This window comes from Amblyomma maculatum, chromosome 10 (assembly GCF_055883805.1).
Source record: "Amblyomma maculatum isolate TAMU_Amacu chromosome 10, ASM5588380v1, whole genome shotgun sequence".
Classification (NCBI taxonomy): domain Eukaryota; kingdom Metazoa; phylum Arthropoda; class Arachnida; order Ixodida; family Ixodidae; genus Amblyomma; species Amblyomma maculatum.
The window spans coordinates 58,204,758-58,226,349 of NC_139353.1; the positions used below are offsets into that span (position 1 = coordinate 58,204,758).

Sequence of the window (21,592 nt, forward strand, 5' to 3'; positions counted from 1 at the left end):
ATTACACACAAGTGCATTTTGAAAAATTTTCTGCCCATTCATGCAAAACAATCACCAATTAAAGTGCATGATAAGAATCTTGTCAAACAGTATCTATACTATATATCTAATTCTTTCGCAATACTTTTGTAATGTGCACCAGTGTTCAAACAGCTCTTACATCAATCAGTACACACTTTTTGTATAGTACTATCGAGCAAAGGTGCTGAGCAGGGCAGCAAAAAGAAGCTGCCATTTGAAAAATACTAGCTGTTAACACTAACCAAAGATCATCGTATCGCTAATTAAAACAATCAGGCATGGCAACAATGCTCTCTCAAGAAAAATGGAAGCACCTTAAGGTCCCAAATGCACCTGCGTACCATCACCAGCACAAAAGGGAGAGAGATAGGGCAAAGAAAGAGGGCATGCAGGTATTAGTATGGAAGGTGTTACCTTTGCTAATGCGCCTAGGCCTATCGGGACGCCGAGGAGGTGGAACTACGACTACAAAAAGTAAGACAAACATCAGCAAGAAGCAGGACACCGCCACAAGTCGGGCATGAAAAGCTACACATGCACAAACAATGCAGCCTGCACGTAATTATAATACATACCAAGCAGAACATCATATCACAATGGGATTGTATTTAGCAGCATTGGAACGCTATATACTCATGGACAAAGTCCATAACAGAGAATCATTCAGTAATACGACACCACAAGTTGTGTTACGTAGTGCCATATGCACCTTCAAGGCTACGCAATGCAAAAACATTATCATAAGATATGCATTTTTGAAATTTATATGTTCATACTTGCTCACGTGCGCTAGCTCATTTCAGAAAGACCAAGAGTGCAGAACAAAATTTATGCTAAGATTGATTGCGAACCTTCTGGTAGCCTACCTGTTGTAACATTTCAGAATACATTCTTCGCACGGTTTCAATGCTTCTTCTTTCGATATCACTTGCACCTAAAATATGTGGCAATGACTGCACCTACTTGAAGGTAATTCGCTGGCTCTCATTGTTACACTGTTCCCAGGGCCAATATACAGCTGTGCTATAAGTTAGCAGCAAAAGTACACGGGATGGGTATGCTGAGGAACAAATTTATTATAGTGCTGCTTTCCGACCCAGTTCCTTGAAATTAATAATAGTGCATAGAACCTATGCACATCCCTTGATACTTACAGGCGTTTAGGGAACTGCCTTCAGTGATTATGATAAAATTAATTTTCTTTTTCTGCACATTTTTTCTGCCACAAGTACCTACATCAGCAGATAGATGCTTAACAATAGTATTTCCTATTTGTGAAGGCAGTGGAGTTGAGTCTGCAGTAGACTGAACATTTCCTGAACCAGACCTGCACAAAGCTTGCACCTGTCGAAATGAATGGTATCATGAGAGGGTGCCTTGATGGCGAAGTACAACACCACAAGAACAAGTTCATGTAGTGCAGGCAAACCGAACAGACCTATATCGCACCTTCCTTCATCTGGGCAGTGTTATTTTTTTTACTTTTTTCTGGTCACACTTGTTTATGTCATAAGCACTACGCACACTGATCGTGCTCCAGGCTGCCTATGAACAAATGCAGCCCAGAAAAGAAGGGTCACCTGGTGGCACGGTATGGCCGCAACGCCTTTCGCACAGCTCCTGAGACTCGAAGCGGTTGTCATTGCCCTCGCAGCCACCATAGGTGAAGTTGCGGCACACACGGGTCGCAGTGTCGTAGTACCACATCACCAGTACACCGTAGCAAGGTCCCGGCTGCTTGGGCTGGGCGCACACTTCTGCGTTTCAGAGGACAATTGTAAGGGCATCTAATTTAGGTGTCTTTCAATTCACAGCACTTCTCAAAAATTCACACACCGCAATGTGAATGTTCAGACGAGATGTATTGAGTCCGGTGTCACCAAGAGTGCTACAAGAGCTTGTACATGAATCAGTGGCAATTGCAGTTAATGCATCTGCATCATGAGTGAAGGAATAAATTGTACTTAACAGAAGCAGAAAACTTGGAGGGAACAAGAGTTCTATTGAAAAGAAGTTTATTCCGATGCACGTTGCTGTAGCAAGAACCAGGAGGTGGTAGTGGAGCGATCTGCATTCCATCCTTGGCTAGTGCTTGACCGCATAATGCTTGACCGCAACGGCAGTGTCATTACCTTCTCGCATTCATAGCCACCTTCCCCTTCACTAGTGTGCAGCAAATGGCCCACCATGCCCCAAAGTCAAAGAAGTAACAAAAAAGTAACTAGCAGCTTACAGGTCTAGTGGTGGAAGTTACTGTAGTTATCTTGAAAGCAGCAAGAAAAAAAGCTGATGTTATTTTCTGCCGTAGTTCTGAATATAATAACAAAAGATGCATTCACAAACCAGTGAACTGCAGAAGAAAATATGCCATGCTCAAGTAAACACAGATTTAAATAGCAATACCTGATGATGCATATTCTTCATCATAACTAGCTTTGCCTAACCATGTCATGTCCTATTAAATATTCACACACGCTATTACATTTACTCGAAGATTGGTTATATGTCACATTGGCAAACCGCCACTTCTGGGCACTAAACAAAAAAAAAATTTTGGAACTTTGTACAGGTCCACCAGAAGAAGTTATGACCAACACTGCATCGAGCATGAAGACAATTCATCTCAAGGAAAATGCTGGCAGTCATTTTTCCAGATGAGCTGTCGGCAGCGCAAAACAAAACTTTCAATTCTACCAGTCACCTCCAGAGCATGATCAAAACCACATGAAATGCTCTGGAAACATTACTTGCTTAAAGGGGCACCGTGACATTTGCCAGACCACTAATTTCAGCCGGCCTCTAGGTTCTTTACACCTTCCCGGTGCCCTAAAGACCAATCATAACGGCGAAGTTGTAGCGCCTAGTATTTTAATCCATTTCAATAATCAGTTTTTTGGCACTGATGTGATCAACACACGATGGCGATCATAACAGCGAAATCGTAGTGCCTAACATTTTAATCTGTTTCAATAATCAATTTTTTGGCACCGATGTGAGCGACACATGATGGCAAAGTTCGTTAATAGATATGACGTTTCCTTCTTGCTTGGGTGCTGCTTCGCTGCTTGGTTGAGCACGCACTTTAGATTTTACAATCGAATGTTCTTCATGTTACTATGCAGAAAACAAATAAAAGGTGTTTTAGTTCCACGTGTGTTCTTGAAGTGCTTGTAGAGATAGCTCCACTCCTGCAGGCTTCTCAAATCCTAAGGTACCTGACAATATTCGTATCTCGCAGGTCGGCAAAATCACTGGACAGTCCAAAATTATGTGGCTGATTGTTTCTGCCAACGCTCCACAGATGGCACAAGTTGTGCCGAGATCGCTCGTGAAGCGCGCTCGCCACAGCCGAGTTTATAGCACTTAGCAGCTGGATTTCACCAGCAGCCCACTGCCAAGGGAGTTGTCATATAGTTGTTAACGGCAGATGAACTCCTTGCTGGCCCTGTGCAGGTACAGGGTAGGCTTCGCCTTAGCTCCTGTACGCCACTCCTCCCTCTCCGCCTTCGCACTCGTTCTCGAACTTTCGCACAAGTAGCACTCGAGTGATCTGCATCAGCACCAGCGATGGACGCCGGCGAACACCAAAATGATTAAGCAGATTTGCTGACCGTTGGGTGCACCTCGTCGACACCCCCGCAAAGATAATGTGGAGCAGCATCTGGGGGACTAGGCTAGCTTTGGGCAGACAGAGAAGCCGGTCCTCATAGCACAGCTTTGCAACTGCCTCTCACGCTGCAAACGAGGACCAGCGCAGGTCTCCCTGCACTCCCTCCACCGGAGTATTCTTGTGTACACACAGTGCCATCCTGCCCGCGTCTCTCTGTCTCTTCTCCAGAAACTCGCGCGTCCCAGCCAAGAGGCGTAGTGTGGCTAGCGCGGCATTGGCGTATGTCAGCCCGGGCATCGCAGCCCTCTTCCATAAGGCACGCACGACTTTATAGCAATTGAACGCCCAGAGTGCGTGCCGACCCAGGAAATCCTTGTCTTTAGCAGCTCGCACTCTGATGTGCCGCTCATCAGGCACTAGGTAGTCCGGTCCTGTGCAGAGGTGCATGCCAAGGTACTTCAAGGCTTCCACTGTGTGCACTGGGTCTCCCTGGAGAGACCATTCCAGCTGCTGAAAGTCTCTCGCACCCCATGACATCAACTTTTCCGCACTAAACTGCAAACAAAGCCTAGCCATTTCCGTGCTGCAGATATCAAGTAGGCTCTGCAGTTCTTCTGGCGAGCCCACCATAACCGCGAAATCGTCAGTGTAAATAAGGCCTGGGATGCAAGAGACAACCCGTTGGCCATCTTCTTGGTGCTCCAGCTTGTAGCCGAAACCTGACACCTCAGCAGTCATGCAACACACGTGGTTGCTGTTACTATAGTAATGACGCTGCCAAAATGCGTGGCTACAGGTTGAGTTGGACGGCCAACCATGGTGGATAGCTTCCGATACGTCAGCAGAAATCTGCGTTTCTCATAGGTTTCGCCCTAGTCAGGTACTGGCAAGCGAAATGAGAGAAGGGCTCCTTCTCACACCAGCTCAGACGTGGTGTTCTTTTTTTTCTTGTATTTAGAATTTTATAAACCAAATAACTCTAGTTTCCATGGGCCGATTTTTGTCATTCATTTTGGACTGACATCGAAACGATGCAAAGAACCTAGAGGTTGGCTGAAATTAGCAACCTGACGAACGTCACTGTGCCCCTTTAAAACAAATACTTCCAAGATTTTGAGCACATAACATTCAAATCAAATCGAATATCAAGTAATTTGCTATTCAATTTATAGCGTTATTCAAGGTCTGGCCCCAGCAGATGACAACAGCCCCAGCACGCCTGCCAAACACGCGCAGATTGAATTTCGTGGCTGCTCAACTGAATGCCGGCGGCTCGCTGTCCCGTTCCCGCTGAACAGGTCCTGCCAAATATATTTGTGGAGACCCGACAACGACTTGTGTTTGTGGTTCATCTCCACAAATTCAACACCAAAATTATAAAATATGCGTACAAGCCTAGAGATAATAAAGGGCTCAATGCTGCAATCAAGCAGCAAGATTTGTTATCTAGCCTCTTGTCATGTTTTATTTTGTTGTATAACACAACAGTCTACTCATAACATCAAAGGAAGATTCTAAGTACAACAGAAATATAGCTTTTGCCAAATGAATCAAGTCCACTAGAGACTAATTGCAGGGCTGCCATGTCCATACTCCACAGGATGCAGAATAGTTCACCTGGAAAACTATCACAGCCAGGCTCTATTAGAGTGCAGGTAGTTTGTAGAGTGAAAAGTTTTACACAATATAACTTTGAAACAGCTGTGTTTCTCAGCAACACACCAAAATTTTGGTACAGCAAGCACATATTTTTTCTGGCCACCATCTAAACCAATCTGTCACTGAAGTCTGCTCTAAGCCAACACGTTTAAGGTTACCATCACACCTTTTTGGCTAGTGTGCAACTACAGCATGTGCAACGCACCAAGTGGTGTGTGTCGGTCAACAGGATGCTCAGTTGGCAGTGGCGCCCCTTTGCGGCAGCGTTGCTCACAGGCCTCACGGTCGTTGAAGCGGTTGGCATTTCCTTGGCAACCACCGTATGTAAACTCGTGGCACCTGTCCGTCTCAGAATCGTAGAACCACTGCATGAAGTTGCCACTGCAAGGACCCTGCACGTTCGGCAGCATGCACAAATCTGCATAGAATCGAAAAAAAAAAAGATTAGAAAACAACACAACCTTTAGTACAGGAAGATACGAGTTCAATATGATGTGGTGCTTTGCAGTGAAGCTCCCCTTCCATAGTTCGGGAAGTTGTAGCTCAAACCAAGCTAGGGGAAACAAGCACCAATAAATTATCTACCAGCTGAATTATTCCTAGAGACCTAAAATTTTCCGTCACCTATAAAATTAAAATAAGAATTTTTCAGGGAAATTAAAGGGTGCACAGTCAATTGATTCTCACAATGACATCCCTCCAAAGACGTGGGAAAAAATGCACAAGTGCCACAGTAATTCCCTTGAATTATGAGAACGAAAAATAAGACCCAAAACTAGGCATAAGAATTAAATAGCTATCAGTAATTCAAGTACAAACACTTGGCATCGATGGTAATGACCACAGTTATGAGAAATTCATTACAGGTATATACTACCCAGCGGTTACACGGTATATGAAGGATGCAGAACACTCCTTTTTCTCTATAGTGTCCCCAAGGAGAAGTAACTGTCAGCAGTAACCCCAACCTCATGGACACACTACGGTTCCCCAAGAGCTATTATAGCAGTATATGCAACAATGTTTGTACTGCGGTTGATATATAAATAATTCAATTTTATTTAAAACATGACCATAAATAAGATCGCTGCAGTATACAGAAGTAAGATTACGATACACAAACGTTAGGAATGCACTTTCTCTAGCGACATGCCACTCGCGGGTAAACTGGCAGTCCACAACTCATTGCAGGCTCTGCTTCACATTGAAACTGCCGCTAAAGATGCTTTGCAACTGGATACTGCTTGTCATAATAGCTTAACTGTGTTGCAGGTACAATAAAAACCTGAAAATACTTCAGCAAGATGAAGGTGCAGTTGTCCTTCGCGACGACATTAGTAGCAAAGTGGAAAAAACAAGCCCAATGAGAGCCTCCAGCTGCCTTCGGTGAGCTGAATTAGCTTCACAGCATGGCAAGCAGTATATATAGGACTCTGAATTCCCCACAAGGCAGCGGTCTGTTGTGAAAACTAGTATGCAACACCAAAAGCCAGTCACAAGGCACGTTCCTCATGTCTTCAAATGGCTACTGCTACCAGCCAGGGCCCAAGGCCAGAAAGCCTACGCGGCTCCAAGCACAGAATATTCTCTTCGAAGGGATGTTAACAGAAGCACCAAATGCTGTGCGATATATCAAATGTTCTCTTCATTAATGCATGGTATTTGCAAGACGATGTCTTGAGTCTTGACTATTTGATATAAGCAATATTTCAATATATCTAGACTCAATATACCCAGGATCAACAGAAATTGTTCCCTAGATTTTTTTTGCTGTGTGAGCGAGAGCTTGACCACTGCTCACCTTGTGCAGTGAAGCACCTCTCCTCGCAATCTCGGCGAGACCTGAAGCGGTTGCCATTGCCAAGGCAGCCACCATAGTAGAACTCACGGCAGACACCGTCTTGCTTGTCGTAGAACCAACGCACCTCCAAATTGGTACAAGGCCCAGCCTCATATTGCATGAAGCAAAACTCTGCAAGTAAAGGTTCAAAGCACACTCTGCAGAGCATGAAAACACAAAATACGCGAACGGTGTTATCATCATCATCATCAGCCTGACTATACCCACTGCAAGGCGAAGGCCCCTCCCATATTCCTCCAATTAACTCGGTTCCGTGCTAGCTGCATCCACTTGACCCCTGCGAACTTCTTAACCTCATCCACCCACCTAACTTTCTGCCGCCCACTGCTACCCTTTCCTTCCCTTGAAATCCAGTTTGTTACCCTAAGCGACCATCGGTTGTCCTCTCGTCGCACTACATGTTCTGCCCATGCCCATTTCTTCTTCTTGATTTCCACTAGAATGTCAGTAACTTGAGTTATTTCTCTGACCCACTCTGCACGCTTCCTATCTCTTAATGTTACCCCTACCATTTTTCGTTCCATAGCCTGAACAAATTTTTGAGAGAAGAATAAGGCTTTTAATATTTTCGCTTCAGTGCATTTTTTGCACAGAACAGTTTTTTACAGTGCCTTAAAAAGATTCGAGACGTCTGCTAAAGCCGCAGTTACAAATTATCATTGCTTCGTTTAAGAATGAGCTTTTGCATAGTTCAAGAATGAATTAGTATAAAAGTAACATAGTGTATAAGGTATTCTTTCGGTACTTATTTCTCACTCAAAATATATCGTCCTCATTACTGTACTAAATATAACAACAGTTTTTGCAGCATCTACTAATTAAAGCTATGGATTACCATTACATTTTGCCACAGTATGAACAGAAAACTTGAGTAAAAAATTTCATCAATGGCCAATCTTTGTCTGCTATGTGACATTGCCCTTTCAAGAACAAAAGCCAAACTAAGCCAAACTAACAAAGACAAACCGGAATAATAAACTTGCCACACACTGCTCCATCTACATGCGCACTATAATACTATGTTAGTATAACAGTGTATTGTTGAGTTTATGCTGTTATCTTTTGTGGTTATTAGCTGTAACCAGGTCTCCAATATGTACTATTCCCAAACCTACCTGGGAAGTATTAACACGCGTAGCGAATGTACTCCAAAAGTGCCCAGTGGTGAAGAAAAATTCCAAAATGTGTCAGTGCAGCTATTATAAAGACAAAACTAAACATGGTATTCTGGAGACCTCCTGCTTGTGAAAAACAACAAATTAACTCACAGCCACATTTATTTTCAATACCTTCCTTCTTGCCCAATGCCACCACTGCAGGGTCTTTCCTGCTGCTCTCACCTTGTCTAAACTCTTCCTCGGGAGCATCTGTCACAACCGGCTGTCCACATGCCTGCTCACACTCCAGGTGTGAGGCAAAGTTGTTCTCATTCCCATCACAGCCGCCATAGTAGAAACGATGGCAGCGGCCTTCCTCAGCATTGTAGTACCACCGCTCACGGAAGTCCACACAGTTTCCGGCCTCCTGTGGCAGCACGCAGATGTTTCGCCCTACAGCACAGAAGCGATGGTCCTCATCATGTCATCACAGTTCGGGATATGACACGCCAGCCGCACTTACACTCACAGCACAGTGGCTGCAAAGCAAGAATACATACTATTAAATGAGAAGGTGAAAGGTACGCATAGCAATACAATTAAGAGGAGTATAAACCAATAATTTTAGTTCCATGTTTTCTTCTCAGCAATGATGAATGAGACTTCAACATATAGAACATGAATCCCACTTGGCATTTACCCATAACGGTTAAATAATTTATAGTAATTGAATTTCTCCTTTTATGCTGTTTTGGTTTCGGTTTCAAAAACCAAATTATTACTGAGATGTGTAAGAGGTTTTGGAACATGTAAGGCACGAAAAAACTGCAATGCAATCATCCCTAATGCATGGTTCTAACATGTTTGCTTTTGTTTATTATGTTAACAAGTCACAAGTGAGTCGCACCATTTATTCATGCTTTTCGGCCACGAACACTGGGTAGCACATTGAAGACATGAGATTGATTTTATTGTGAGGTCTAAGGAAGAAGTCCTCACAATAGAGAGTTTTAGTGTACCGCGATCCGTGCCCAGATCTCCTTGATGCCGATAGATGGCGCCATATGCTGAAAATTGGCACACACAGCTGCCGCATAGGGACCAATCAGCACATGCGCACCGTCCACGTGTGGTAGAGGGTCACAATGTCGAATTGCGGATCACGGTATACTAAATCTTTCTAACATCAGCTCCACTTCACCATGCGATCCAGAATGCCTGGCCACACCACATAAAGTAATCATGCCACCCAACTGTTACCCTGTGGTGAAGATGCCATTTCATTACAAAGCTTAAGCCATCCTGCTTCAGCAGCCAAAATGACAACAAATAACATATATCAGCGAATATACTGGAATTTGTTTCAATCCCCACAAAACCATAAGCCGCCTTAAAGGTCATGGCCACATTGAAGAAACGTTTAAATCGAAGCAGCATCAGGAAGTTTAGTTATAAATTATTTAGCAGTCATATGGAAATGCCTCGGGTTGACTCATGAATATTATTGTTGAATGCATCATTTAAAAGAAGAAAATGTGGAAGCAAAATTTGGTGTCTACAGTCTTTTAAATGGCAAGCAAGCTTTATGGATGGCAAATGTACCAGCAATAGATGGTGGCAAAGAACACAAGCATCCTTGACTGCAGTTCAATTCAAGAGAGAAGGCACTTTGGACCTCAACACATGCTTTGAGGATCATTCTTGAATAAGGTACAGTTTAGACTGCAACAAGAAACAAAGGAAGAAAGTCACTAATCACCGATTATGAAAGGGTGGAAATCTGGAAGGGTTTCACAAGGGCAGAGGAACTAGAGACCAAATTGCCAACCTTCGCTGGATCATGGAAAAAGCAAGAGAGTTCCAGAAACCCATCTACTTCTGCTTTATTGATTATGCGAAAGCGTCTGACTGCGTAGATCACAGCAGATTGTGGCAAGCTCTCCAAGAGATGAGAGTTCCAATTCACCTCATCTGTCTCCTCAGGAACCTGTATGAAGGGCAAGAGGCCACAGTTAGAACTGGGCATGGTCTTACTGGTTGGTTTCCGATTGAGAAAGGAGTGAGGCAAGGCTGCATACTGTCGCCCAGCCTATTTAACCTATATGCAGAATGCATCATGAGAAAGGCCGATCTGGACGAGTCTTCAGCTGGAGTGAAGATTGCTGGAAAACGTATCAACAACCTTAGATATGGGGATGATACCACTTTAATGGCAGAAAGTGAAGTGGAACTCAAGAGACTTCTGATGCGCGTACAAGAAGAGGGTGAGAAGTTTCGGCTTAAACTGAACATTAAAAAGACAAAGATCATGGCGTCTTGCCCTATCAAGTCTTGGAGCATCAAGGGACAACAAGTGGAAGCTGTGACAGATTTTCTCTTCTTGGGCTCCAAGATTACCTCGGAAGGAGACTGCAGCCATGAAATTAGGAGACGCCTGCTTCTGGGAAAGAGAGCAATGGTTAGCCTTGACCGACTAGTAAAGAGCAGAGACATTAGTCTGCCAACCAAGATCCGTATAACTCATGCTATGGTCTTTCCAGTTGTGATGTATGGATGCGAGAGTTGGACTGTGAAAAAGGCTGACCGCCGAAGAATTGACGCGTTTGAATTGTGGTGCTGGCGAAGACTCTTGAGAGTTCCTTGGACTGCCAGAAGATCAAATCAGTCGATATTGTCGACCATAAACCCTGACTGCTCATTGGAGGGTCAAATTCTAAAGTTAAAGCTCAGCTACTTTGGTCATCTGATGAGAAGAGAGGAGTCGCTGGAGAAAGATTTGATGTTGGGAAAGGTTGAAGGTCGCCGGAGAAGGGGTAGGCAGCGAACGCGATGGTTAGATGGCATCCTCGAGGCACTGCAGATGAAGTTATATGATGTTAGGAAGATAGTGAGAGACCGGAAAGCGTGGCGTGACATGGTCCATAGGGTCACAAAGAGTCGGACACGACTGAACTGAACTGGAAATCTTATTGCACAAAAAAAAAAAAATAACTGAGACAGCGATGGCAAAAGGAGTGATTGTATTAGGCACATTAAACAATAAAGTCATGACAGCATTGAGTTTCACCCTAAGACCTTTTTAAACAGTCCACCACATAACAAAAGTATATTATTGAATAAAATACACCATAAAGCAAGCAATAATAAAAAGTGTGAACTGTAATGTGAGCAGACATCCTAGTTTGCAAGGAGCAATGCTATTCTCGTTTCCAATAGTGACATGAAGTGCTGGATGCATATGTTCATCACCCCTATTATGTACATACATCAGGGCACCAATCTATGCAGAACAGGTACATAAAAGGCAGAAGAATATTTCTGGTATGGTTGCTACCATGACAATGATTGTGCTCTTTTGTTGCTCATTAAAGCCACGGTTGACTCTGCCACTTTATAATAAATAAATAAATAAATAAAAAATTCTTTATTTTCATGATTAGTCAGAAACTTAATTCATGCCTCCCAATAACCACTGAAGTTGTTTTTGTTTATTTAAAATGAAACACTAATGCTTTGATATCCCTTCCCAGACTTTCCTTATCGTACCGATTCCTTTGGCACTCCCCAAATTTTCCACATTTTTTTCCCCCATTAGTGGACAGCCTGTGAATCCATAAAAATATCCCTTGTTTGTTTTTGTGGTGCGCTCACCTCCGGGAGACAGGCAGGCACGCTCGCAGTCACGTCTCGACTCGAACCTGTTAGCATTGCCCTCACAGCCTCCGTAGTAGAACTGCTCACAACGGCCAGCAGCTATGTTGTAGTACCAGTGTACAATAGCTGCCCGACATGGACCCTCCTGCTTGGGCAGGGCACAAATGTCTCTGGACACTGCGATGGGAAACAATAGAAGGTCATGGCATCGTCTTGTGATAACAGCACTCACTCCACATGTTACAAGCTTGCTATCAACAGTGCCACTCTGTTTCCCAACATAGCATCATGGACTTAAGGGATAAAATCAGTCTGTGTTATTGCCCCTGATTTACAATGGCTTTTCTTCAACCACATTTCTGCAAAACAAGAAAGAAGTAGAAACAGGAGCAATAGCCAATGCTGACGGTTGAAATGTAAAGGAAGTCTGATTCCCAAAAGGCAGCTATGTTCACTCAAAAAAGCAGCCATGTGATAAACGAGGCTTTCATGTGGAAGCTGAAACACCATTTCCATTTTTTTTCTACCTGAACATTTTGCCATTTGTTTGTGTCATGAATTTGCCACGTGGTCATCAGATAATATGTTGCCAAGCCTTCAGTTTAATCACAGCTCTTGAATGTTTTATCTGAATTGGTAATGCAGCCTTAGCTCAACTGGCTAATTGACACAGTAGTAGTTGGCACTGTAGTGTAACGTCACTCTCAGTAACTTTGAATTAATATTCTGAAGCCATTATATTGAAAACTAATTCCTTTCCTCTTTGTCATTGTTCCAAGTATCGCTCGGAGAGGCAGTGAAAGTCCTTTGGATGTCCTGCGTAAGTTCAGGAAGTCCATAGGACATCCAGTGGATTTTCAATGCCCATTGGGTTAATGCTAGTTTCGGCTGGATGGCTCAGTGGGCTGTAGGGATAAAAACAGGGTGAAATAAATGTAAGTAACACAGAAATCTGGGCGAGTTGGTGAACATTCATGATGTAAAAAATAGCGCGAAGAACACAAGGACAGAAAGGGTGACGCAGACAAGCGCTAACTCGCAACTGAGGTTTATTGCTGATTACATCCAATATATACATGGCACATGAAAAAAACACAAATCCAAACAGGTTCCCTCGGGAACTATTGTCATGGGTAAAAAAAACCAACGCAGCAACACGTGTCACTCATCAAGGAAAGAACAAAGAAAACGACATGGCTGCACTGTTAAACACTCGTCACCGTTCGTTCCCTGTTCCGGTGGCGTTGTTTACAAGTTCCAGTTGTCATGCAGAGCAGTTTACATAGGACAGACAGGGCGCTGCCTTAATGTGAGGCTTGGCGAGCATCGAAATTCACTTAAAGACAGGTTTGGCAATCTCCCAGAACATTGCCATGCATATGAGGATTGTCCGGGTAAAGGTAGAACACAAGCGATTATAGTTGCAAACTTATTTTTGAAAACACTTTTATACTTTTCAAACACCCTGACCAGCTGGTCCGCGAAATCGTGGAGGCTTACCACATACGTATCAGTCCCAATCTGTGTATCAGCCAGCCGCCGATAAACTTGGCAGATTGTGAGCATGATTTTTTAGCTTGCACCATGCAGCATTAATGACAAATGTTTTCTTCCCCGGTTTTTTTCCTTGATGAGTGACACGTGTTACTGCGTTGATTTTTTACCCATGACTAGTTCCCGAGGGAACCTGTTTTGATTTGTGTTTTTTCCATGTGCCATGTATATATTGCGTGTAATCAGCAATAAACCTTAGTTGCGAGTTAGCGCTTGTCTGCGTCGCCCTTTCTGTCCTTGTGTTCTTCGCGCAATTTTTTACATCATGAAATAAATGTAAGTCATTGTAAAAATAGTAACTCCTTGAGTGCTAACAGACGAATTCTTTAATGCACCAATACCGAGGTTTAGAAGAAGCTTTGGATAGACAAGTAGCAACTCAAAACTTTGGATATTAAGGTGAAAGCCTTTAATGACTCATACTGTCGTGGACAAAATGTGTCCCACTTTTTCGGTGGCTCTGATTGGCAGACGGGATGATGTCATGGAGGTCTCGATCAATCACAGAGCACCACCACAGTATGCGCGAATGTGTGCCTTATATGGCCATAGTTAATGACTATTAATTATCTATACTTCACTACTTTAGTCGCTAAAGTCCCTCATAATTTTTTGCAACAAGAATGAGATTGCCTGCTTGCTACAGGATTCCTGTGAAACTGTCGTATCTACAAATATGATTTGCCGTACTCTAGCACAGTTTGGCTGGCTGTGGCGTATGACCCAACACAGCATAGTAGTATTTTTGTAACTGTTCCTATCATTATCATCATCAGCCTGACTATACCCACTGCAGGGCGAAGGCCTCTCCCATATTCCTCCTATTGCCCTGGTCCCGTGCTAGCTGCATCCACTTGGCCCTTACGAACTTCTTAACCTCATCCGTCCACCTAACGTTCTGCCAACCCCTGCTATGCTTTCCTTCCTATGGAAGAGTCAAAGTTAGCTCATATTATACCGACAGCAAAGACAAAAGTACTGTTGTGCTGGGTTTGATTATTGAGCCCAATCAGCCAAATGAAACAACCAGAAGCTCATGAGTTTCACTGCTAAAGCACAGTATTTCCAGTTAAGCTCTAAGGAGACAAGATATCATTTGCAAGATCAGGGCACAAATGAGCAAAGATTAGTGAGAACCACTTTACAATGTAGCAGATGAATGCAACAGCAAGCAAAACAGAAGCGCAGCCAATTCAGATAAAGCAGACAGCAATAGTTCCAGGAGCACTTTACAATGATTCAACCAGGGCAGCTTGTTACACAATCCCCCGAGCAGGCTGTGGCAGACTCACCGGCAACCCTGGTGGAGTTGCACATGCGCTCGCACTGCTCTCGGGTGTTGAAGCGGTTTCGGTTGCCCTGACAACCAGTGTAGACAAATTCCTTGCAGAGCCCTTCCACGTAGTCGTAGTACCACTTGCGGTCCTCCGACAGACACTGGCCTACCTCCTTGGACAGAATGCAGATCTCTGCACGCCAACGTGTGAACATTAACTATAAATAGAAGGCACAATTGCGTTAACTGTCCTTCAGCAACTATGTACTGCACACATGGAAGAAAGGAGGAATGAATCATTAACAGAAGGCCAAGTAGTACAAGCATCTCTAATGTGAAAGGGAGCACACAGTCTGCAGTAAAAAGCACATTCTACATCTGTTCTAAGTATTTTCTTTCTTTGCAGATAATGCCGTCAACACATATGAGTACAGCGTAGAAGCCGCAGTACAGGAATTTGTTCTTGTGTGTAAAGTGACTCGTTCTTTATATTGGAACTATATTGGAACTATATTAGCAATACAGGCAGTCTTACTAAATGTGACAGCAAGATGCCAACAATGTAGAAAAAAAAATGCAAAATATCAACACAGTCACTCATCATACTTCAACGACACATTCCAGTGATAACTGCTTAATTGATGATATCCGCTAATAATGCGTTCCCAGATAGCCTTGAAAGACTGTTATTAATCTAGCGGCTCCTAAAAAATAATAACAAGCACATGTCACACAAAACACAGTACGCATTATATCACTTTACATGGTAAGTTAGACAAGCAGTGATAAAGATACGAGTTACACATCAAGGAAACCTGCTTTTATGCGACTCGCTGAAGCAAAAGTGCTTCTGTGGTAAAAAAAAAAAAAATGTGAAGTAAGGAGTGAAACGTTTGAATACAAAAGAGCTCACCCTGTGCACTGAGCGAGACACATCGTTCGGAGCATTCCTCTTCAGTGGGAAAGTTGTTGCCATTACCCTGACAACCACCGTATATGAACTCCTTGCACCGGTTGTCCTGTCGGTCGTAGTAGAATCGTTTGAATGAGCCCCTACAAGATCCAGGTGCCACTGACTGTTCGCATGGATCTGGGGGGGAAAGTGGGTTTGCCTTTTTGAGCTAAAGTTACAATGATTCCAAAACACTCATTAGAGGGCAGGGTTGCTTGATCCTCTGCAAGAGGCATAACTAGGCAAGAGCTGAGTGGGCTAAGGCCACAACCTCTGCTGCCTTCAGAAAATTTCGTCACCATCAAAATCACTAGCATTAGATGACGTGCGCTGCAGGACAATGATCTCACACAGTGCTCCTCAGTTACCTACATATTACACTGTCGCCTACAAGCTTTCTAGTCTTCCTCATCTAACTCTCAATGCCCTCTTGGAATTTACTTTGTTATCCAAAAAATTACTGCCAATTTATCTGCTCTTCGGATTTCATATCTTGCTGAGGTCCATTTTTCCCATCTTGACATTTTTTTTTTCCTCCAGAAATGTGCTCAATCCCAATAAAAAGCAGTTCAATATTATTCTGCCCCTTTTCCCACATGAGCGCTCAAAATAGCTTCTCTGCCCCTGTACTATATACTTGTAACCACATCAATGTGCTACGGTGAGCAGATGAGTAGATTTTACAAATACGTGAGATGTAAGAACGCCAATTTTACAGACAGATAACATGGCACGATACAAAAGTTACCTGTACTGTGAAAAACTGCGCCGAACTTAACACACCACAAGAAAGAAGACGAGACAAAGCGCCTTTGTCTCATCTTCTTTCTTGTGGTGTGTTAAGTTCGGCGCAGTTTTTCACAGTACAAGTATGAACCAACTAGCCCATGAAACGGTATTAATACAAAAGTTACCGTTATACGCAAGCTCTGTGCGCAGTGTCACTGCAAACTTGCCAGCGATTGAAGTGGTAAAATTTTTGAAAGTGTTCACGATAAAAACACAAAAATATTTCTTGAGGTTTTTTTATAACCTGCCATTTCAAAGAACTAATGTCCATACTTGATAATTTCAGCTCATAGGGAAGAAATATATACTTCTTTTGAATTATAAATGGGAGCTGTTACAGTACTTGCAGTACTAAAAGCTGTAGGCCTTAATGTGAGACCAAAGTATCAGTGAGAATACCAGAAGTTCAATTTAAGTGAGTTCAAACACAAGCACTAGTTTACTATACACATGGCTGATCTCAGTGGACCAGATCACATGTGTCGATGATCACTACGGTGTGCCTAACTGCTGTCTCAAAATGTTCATTTGAACCAGCCACCTGAACTTTGGTATACATACCGAGGCTCTGACGATTGCTGCCACACAGGTAAGTTACCATGGGCAGAATCCGTATATTCACTGCCGTACATCTATGCTGGTGATTGTGAGTTGACAGTTTCTGCACCATACTGAAATAAGGTACTCAATGGGAGGTGGCCTCATCTCTTGAGGCTTACAAAAAGCCCAAAAGCCATTTTGTGAAGAAAAAAAAAACAAAGCATTGATTTTCTCCTTGTTCAGCACCTCACATGGTTTATAATCTGGTTTATGACTTTAATGCAGCAGCATTGAAGACCTTACTCTCCAGAAACTCCAGGTCAATGTTGTTGGTGTTTGCGTTGAAAAGGGGTTGATTGGGTTCTCCGGAGGACTTGAGACGGCGACCGGTGCCACAAGGCAATCGTGTTGCAAAGCACATTATTGGGTCTGACCAGGGCAGCTTGAGCTTGCAACAGCTGATCGGTGAAGAACCCAGAACCCTTCATGGTTGTTTGTGTCGGCCCAGTGTCATCTTCTTTACAGCATGATGTGAAATCAAATTCAAGCTCAAGGTGTTTGGATCCTAAATTAGATATGCTGTCTCAAAGCCATGCAGGCATGTCCAAACAGCTTGGTTAAAGTTAAAGTAGGGATTTATATCTATGTCAGGTGGTCTTTAACATAATGTTGAAGCTTATGACTGTAAGCTAAAGAGTATGCGTAAGACAATAAAGGCCCAAATTAAAACGATTGTAGACTCCGTGAATAGCATGAGCCTAGATGAAAATGAATATATGCAAATGAGGTTGCAGACTGAAGCCACAAGCACTGTCGCATCACATCCGTAAAGGTGCAGCTTAAGTGTATATTCGACTTCTTTATCTTCTATGGCACTTTGCTTGATCTATTGATGATACACATGCGTTGTATGCTTTACTTTTTCAGTTTACTCTGAGTACACAGCTGAGCATTGTGGCTTTATTACGGCTGCATGTGTGGCTTGCATATTTTTCTTATGACGGTTTTCCGACTCATGAGTACCTACTGTATACCTAATCCGAGTCAGAGCATGACAACTTCAAGTGATAAAGAGAGTTATGGGAGAAAAATGTGACTTTCAAAGAAATAGAATTGTCTCTCCCTCCCTCCACTGCACGGAAAATTGAATATCTTTAGTACTAAACTTTTCCAAGCTCCTCGAGTGAAATGATGTTGAAAAAGAAAATTTTACAAATGCTCACCCAATGTCTCTTGGTGTAGGCAGGTCTGTTCGCAGAGGTCTTTGCTGACAAAACGGTTGTTGTTCCCAAGGCATCCTCCATACATGAACGACTCGCAAGTCCGAGTCAATGTATCGAAGTACCAATGCTCGTACTGTCCGTCGCATGGGCCCACCACCTTGGGGAGCTGGCAGGCATCTGCACAAGGATTTACAAAGAGACAGACATGTGTGCAGAGGTCAAATTTCTCTCACATTTTTTGTACTAAAAAAACCACCTGAAGCTTTATTTCAGCATCAATGGGGGGGGGGGGGGGGGGGAGAGGTGGGGGGGGTAGAAAAGGCAGCAACATTAGCTACACAGTTCCGATTCTACCACCTGAAGGACTAAATAAAAGCTGACCGTTTTCAGTACTCGACAGCGAAAATGTAGGAAAACTAGAATTTTGAAGTGTTGACTTCATTATGTACTAAATACAGTCAAACCCACTTACAATATCGCTTTGAACAAAACATCGAATATACAAATGAACAACTGCAGCACCATCAGTTTTAACACGTATTCTATGCTAAAATAAACCACATATAGCAATGCTCTCATGTTAGATTATCGGTTATAACAAGTAAATTTGGTCACTGAGCGCCAACCCTAATAGAAAAAAGCACTCACAAATAAGTGAAACATCGATAATTCAAACTCACTTAATTCAAAATCCCGGATAATTCGAACAATTTCTGCAGTCCCATAATTTCTAACGTAAATTTAACCGTGCAATTCGAAACAGCTGCCTACACCAGCCCTGTTAATTCAAAGGTTTTCGGAGCTTTTCTGGAATACTAGATCTCAATTTCGCTGTAAGCCAATGAAGTGACGGCACAGACGGCGTGACGGCAGTGACGGCGCATCCCTGCAGAAGTGGAGAAATGCTTCACTACAATGTATCCTGGAGGGGGAGCAAACTTGGCAAAGTGCCAGCGCCCTCAAAAGAAGTGCCAGCAATGCCTTGCTTGGCTCATCCAGTTGCGTAAGCCTGTTGGTTTTCAGTATGTTCACTTTATCACAATGCGATTGGGGCGAGTACCATCCACTGCCAATCATTGGAATGCGCGACAGCAGTGAACGTCTTCTTGAGCAAACGACGCTAAAAAGCCAGCATCATAAATGCAGCTGACAACGAACGTGCTTATGAATCAAAGGATGAGTGAGTTACACCCAGCATGTTCTCACAGTGAACTTTTTGCCTGGGCCAGATTTTTTGCAGCGTTCGAATAATTTGAAGACCTGGTTAATTCAAACATTTTTCTCAGTCCCAATGACTTCGAATTAACAAGGTTTACTGCGACAGTACTGGCCACACCACACCAAGAAGCACTAAGAACGATCATGTCTATGCCAGCACTTCATTTGTGCGCGAATCTTTCACTCTGCTACTTGCAGCAGTTGGACGCCTTGCAGAGAGATGTCAACAAGATTGCCGTGAAGCAGTCAAGGCTAACTGATTATGGTTTTTCTGCCTGGGAATAAGTGAAAAGTGTGAGCCACTTGCCCCTCACTAAACGTTTTTTTGGCTTAACCCGGTTATACAGTCTAGCCCAGTTATAGTGAAATAACGGTTATAATGAAGGAAGTTCAATTTCCCCTTCCCATTTTTGCATTTTCAAAACAATTTGGGTCCAGTTTTAACGAAGTAAATAAGCGCACGTCAGCAGATATAGCACAGTGATTTTGTACCAAATGAAAAATAATGTATCAATCAGAAGATGTTTACACCTTCAGGAAAATTTTTTGTGCAAAATGGCAAATTGAAATTAATAAAATATAGAATAGCAAATTGAAATTAGTGAAAGAACTTAATTTCTCCCTTATCTTAGCATGCACCCTCATTTTTTTACGTGCCAATTACAGTGCTCTAATAAATCTCAAGCAACAAGCCCTTAATGCAATGGATTAAATCTGAGTGCCAGAGCATTGTTCCACAAAGATATAACAATGGGTATATACTGCTGTAAGAGAGGGCAGTAGGGTTATGAGATTTTCCCAAATGAATCTCAAATCTTTAGCAACATTCAAAGAGAAAAAGTCGCTTTCTCACCAGGTCCTTCAGGCTTGACACAGGTGTTTTCGCACTCCTCTTCAGAGTTGAACCGGTTGTCATTGCCCTCACAGCCACCATACCAGAAGCGATTGCAGCGGCCGTCAGCGACACTGAAGAACCAGTTGACTGTGTAGTTGCGACATGGGCCAATGTCTTCGGGCAGGCCACACACACCTGAAAGATGGAGAGAAACTTCTTTGCCTCTGAAGTGGCTGCACTGGCAATTCTTGAACACTGCAGTGAGAGTAGGTGACCTTCCTTCTTTTTTCTTAACTACAATCCGAAACTAGCGCAAACCATTGCACTTTTATTAGCACTGAAATAGGTCTGCTCATCATTACGCTCTGCAGAATAATACAATCTGAAAATATCTCGCCCCTTCTCCCATGGCTCATCTGAGCCTAAAAGTGTATGTTATGAGATTCATTAAGGCTGAGAGATAAAGGCAGGTCAACGGGAAGCCACCCAGTCAGTTTTTCTGCCCGACTAGTCCTTTTTGCCAACACTGAAGGGCCACGGCAGACAACTCTATCCAATTATCACTCTCGTCAAAGAGTAGGCTCAGGACTCTTTCTCACTGCCTTGCTGTTTGTCCTGAATCAAGAGATGCAGTTGTTGCCAAAAATATTGAATCAAAAAATGCTACATTCTTTTTTGTAACACCCAATTCAAAATCCCGACGGTGAGGCTAAAAACAATTTGGTTTCATTTAAAAGTAGCCCAGCCTCTAGAATACACATGTGAAAAACTCTCCTGACAAACACAGAGGCGAAACTGGTGAATAATGAAACCAGCGCATGAAAAATGGCCAGAGCTTCATTTTTCAAACTTGTCCAGCTTATTTTTTGCTAAAGGTACCTCTTTGTCATTAGGACGTCGTGATCCATCATTATGCACACGCCGCCGAGTTGAATTCCATATGGGCCAACTTCAAAGTTTCAAGAGGGTACTTACTGGCGCTGACATTCCTAGCAGGTACCGTGACCCTCTTGTCTGGACAGCCCTCAAAGTGGTGTCCCCTCGCAGCAGTGACGCCATCGGGGCAGCAACCATACGCAGTCATTTCGCACGTGCAGCCGTCCGCACCCGGGCCTCGAGCCGGTGTTCGTCCGTCGGGGCAACAGCCGTGAGGGTAGTGGTGGCACGTGCACCCTGTCAGACTGGGACCCGTGGCTGGTGTGCGGCCATCAGGACAGCACCTGTGCAAAGCATGTAGGTATGCACATCGTATTTGCCCACATGTAGTACAACCGTGACTGCAACGCAATGGTCACATGTGGCA

The 21,592-nt window shown here is 43.3% G+C and overlaps 1 protein-coding gene across 4 annotated transcripts in view; it reads right to left on the reverse strand.

Moving 5' to 3' along the window:
* The window catches only part of Ppn (proteoglycan-like sulfated glycoprotein papilin), a 176,605-nt gene that overhangs the window by 23,726 nt on the left and 131,287 nt on the right, over positions 1-21,592 (reverse strand). For all 4 annotated transcript variants that reach the window (XM_084582840.1, XM_084582839.1, XM_084582838.1 and 1 more), the window contains 11 exons: positions 21,265-21,509; positions 20,308-20,484; positions 18,237-18,413; positions 15,646-15,822; positions 14,749-14,925; positions 11,900-12,079; positions 8,492-8,701; positions 7,092-7,262; positions 5,496-5,708; positions 1,602-1,778; positions 436-486 (listed from right to left, as the gene is read on the reverse strand). In XM_084582840.1, coding sequence (XP_084438966.1) covers positions 436-486; positions 1,602-1,778; positions 5,496-5,708; positions 7,092-7,262; positions 8,492-8,701; positions 11,900-12,079; positions 14,749-14,925; positions 15,646-15,822; positions 18,237-18,413; positions 20,308-20,484; positions 21,265-21,509 — 1,955 coding nt within the window. The remainder of the gene's footprint in view (positions 1-435; positions 487-1,601; positions 1,779-5,495; positions 5,709-7,091; positions 7,263-8,491; positions 8,702-11,899; positions 12,080-14,748; positions 14,926-15,645; positions 15,823-18,236; positions 18,414-20,307; positions 20,485-21,264; positions 21,510-21,592) is intronic.